The following is a 2,289-nucleotide window of genomic DNA, read 5'->3' on the forward strand; positions in this document are numbered from 1 at the left end:
ATTAGAAACCAAACTTCACAACCATAGTCAAGAAGATGCAATGGTCACCTGCTAACTGTAAACACCTGTCCTAACAGCTAATGAAATCTCAGTCCCCATGCGAGGTCCTCTGTATTGACTAAGCTGGTTTATGTGGCACCTATTACAATTCCAGAGAAAATACCAGTCCTTTTGGTAGACACTTTTAACAGCTTTTGCTGCATTTCACTGACTTCCATGAACCCCATAAATAACACTTATTACCCACATGCTTAATATAATAATATATGGAGATATACCTATCTCATAGAACTGGAAGGGACCCTGAAAGGTCATCGAGTCCAGCCCCCTGCCTTCACTAGCAGGACCAATTACTGATTTTTGCCCCAGATCCCTAAGTGGCCCCCACAAGGATTGGGCTCACAACCCTGGGTTTAGCAGGCCAATGCTCAAACCACTGAGCTATCCCTCCCTGCCTGAGCGATTCCTCCCCAGGTCTTAATCTGATAGAAAGGAAACAAACATCACTTCTAGCATCTACTCTAGAGGTAAAAATGTTGTCATCTTTTTCACAGTATTTGGTGTTTAAAGTTCGCTTTTCTTGTGACCAGTTTTCTGTTTGAACCTACCCAGGAAAAAAAAGAAAAAAGAAATCCCAAGTGCATCAACAGATGGGGCTTTCTCTGCTCAGTTAGCCGAGCAAGGAGGTAGCTGTTCAGAGATGTTCTCTTCAGATGGAGCACAGAAAAGGACTTTATACTGCTTGGCTGGCACCAGGGTATCATCGTGAGATGCTTTAGAGTGGCATCAAGACTTGTCCTCCAGCTACATCTGAACCAGGTATTCTTGGTGGCTTATCACATCACAATGCATGACAATCCCATACAGCCTTGATTCCCATCTTCACTACTGTTGAGCTTTTTCATCCGGTATTGGCGGATCTCTCTCACCAATGTGTAAAAGGCGTCTTCGACACCCTGTCTTGTTTTGGCTGACGTCTCAATGAAGGGGATCCCATAGCTCTTAGCTAGTTCTTGAGCCTGTTTTGTATCCACTGTCCTTGTGGGCAAGTCGCACTTGTTTCCCACTAGCACCATTGGCACATCATCTGAATCTTTCACTCTCTTAATCTGCTCTCTGTAGAGATTGATATCAGCAAATGATTTGCTGTTATTAATGGCAAAGACATAGAGGAAGCCTTCACCAGTTCTCATGCACAGGTCTCGCATAGCGCTGTACTCCTCCTGCCCCGCAGTATCCAGAATGTCTAGCAAACAGGTCTCACCATCAATAACTACCTGTTTCCGATATGAATCCTCTATGGTCGGGTCGTACTCGTCCACGAAGTGGTTCTGGATGAGCTGAATGGTCAGGGCGCTTTTGCCAACGCCACCAGCTCCCACCACCACCAGCTTGTACTCTGTCATCGCCCTGCCCAGGAACCCCCGACAGGCTCTGCGGGGCCCGAGAAAGCTTCATTTTAGTTGTTTGTTAACTTCATAAAATAAATGTGCCATAGACTTACAATCCTGCTGAACTAGCTGAACTTTTTATTTTTAAAATGGGAAATGTGAAATGTACATTTTGCCAAGATCACTCTCCTCTGTTTTTTGGCATTTTGTGGAAGTATCACATATCTGAATGATCACAGGAGCTCAGGATAGGTAACTTTAATTCTCCTATTTATATTAAATGTATTATATTTTTAGGAGAAAAATAGATCCAACTTCACTGATTTCATGCCAAAATTGTTTTACTTCTAGTGGGTTTTTTGTTAGTTTGATTAACCTTCTACCTAGAGCAGGCTAAAAAATAAAAAAGTGCCCCAATTTTTTCATCAAAAAATTTCAAAGTTCAAAATTTGTTGACCAGCTCTATGTTTAAGCCCCAGTTAAAGGGATCTGTTCAGGCCCCCTCAGAGACTGAAGTTCTTACATTGTCAAATACTCTTTGTGCCAGATTTTCAAAAGAGCTCAGCAAATTGGATGCTGAGCTCTTTTGAAAATCTGGCCATCAGTATCACAATGGGAGTGTTCGGTGCTGAGCACTTGAAAATCTGGCCCTGGGCTCTTTTAAAAGTCTGACCAAATGTAACAGTAATATTCAGCATGGCAAAAAAGTGTTAACTATAGCATCCTCCAGAGCCTATCATCATCACTCCATGCATTCAGCTTCCAGCATGCAGCCAAAAAACAAAGTGAGGCTGTCTTTCCTTCTCAGGAGCTTGGACCCCAGTTCCGCCCCAGGCCATGCCCCCCGCTCCACCCCTTCCCCCAAGCCATCACCTCCACCGCTTCCTGTCCTTTCTCC

The 2,289-nt window shown here is 43.8% G+C and overlaps 1 protein-coding gene across 1 annotated transcript; it reads right to left on the reverse strand.

Moving 5' to 3' along the window:
* Positions 1-283: 283 nt before the first annotated feature.
* On the reverse strand, positions 284-1,406 carry LOC135885401 (GTPase NRas-like). The gene has a single exon (XM_065413082.1). The coding sequence runs from the start codon at positions 1,404-1,406 to the stop codon at positions 837-839; it is 570 nt and encodes a 189-aa protein (XP_065269154.1). The 3' UTR covers positions 284-836.
* Between the last annotated feature and the right edge of the window lie 883 nt (positions 1,407-2,289).

Source organism: Emys orbicularis, chromosome 11 (genome assembly GCF_028017835.1).
Source record: "Emys orbicularis isolate rEmyOrb1 chromosome 11, rEmyOrb1.hap1, whole genome shotgun sequence".
Lineage (NCBI taxonomy): Eukaryota > Metazoa > Chordata > Testudines > Emydidae > Emys > Emys orbicularis.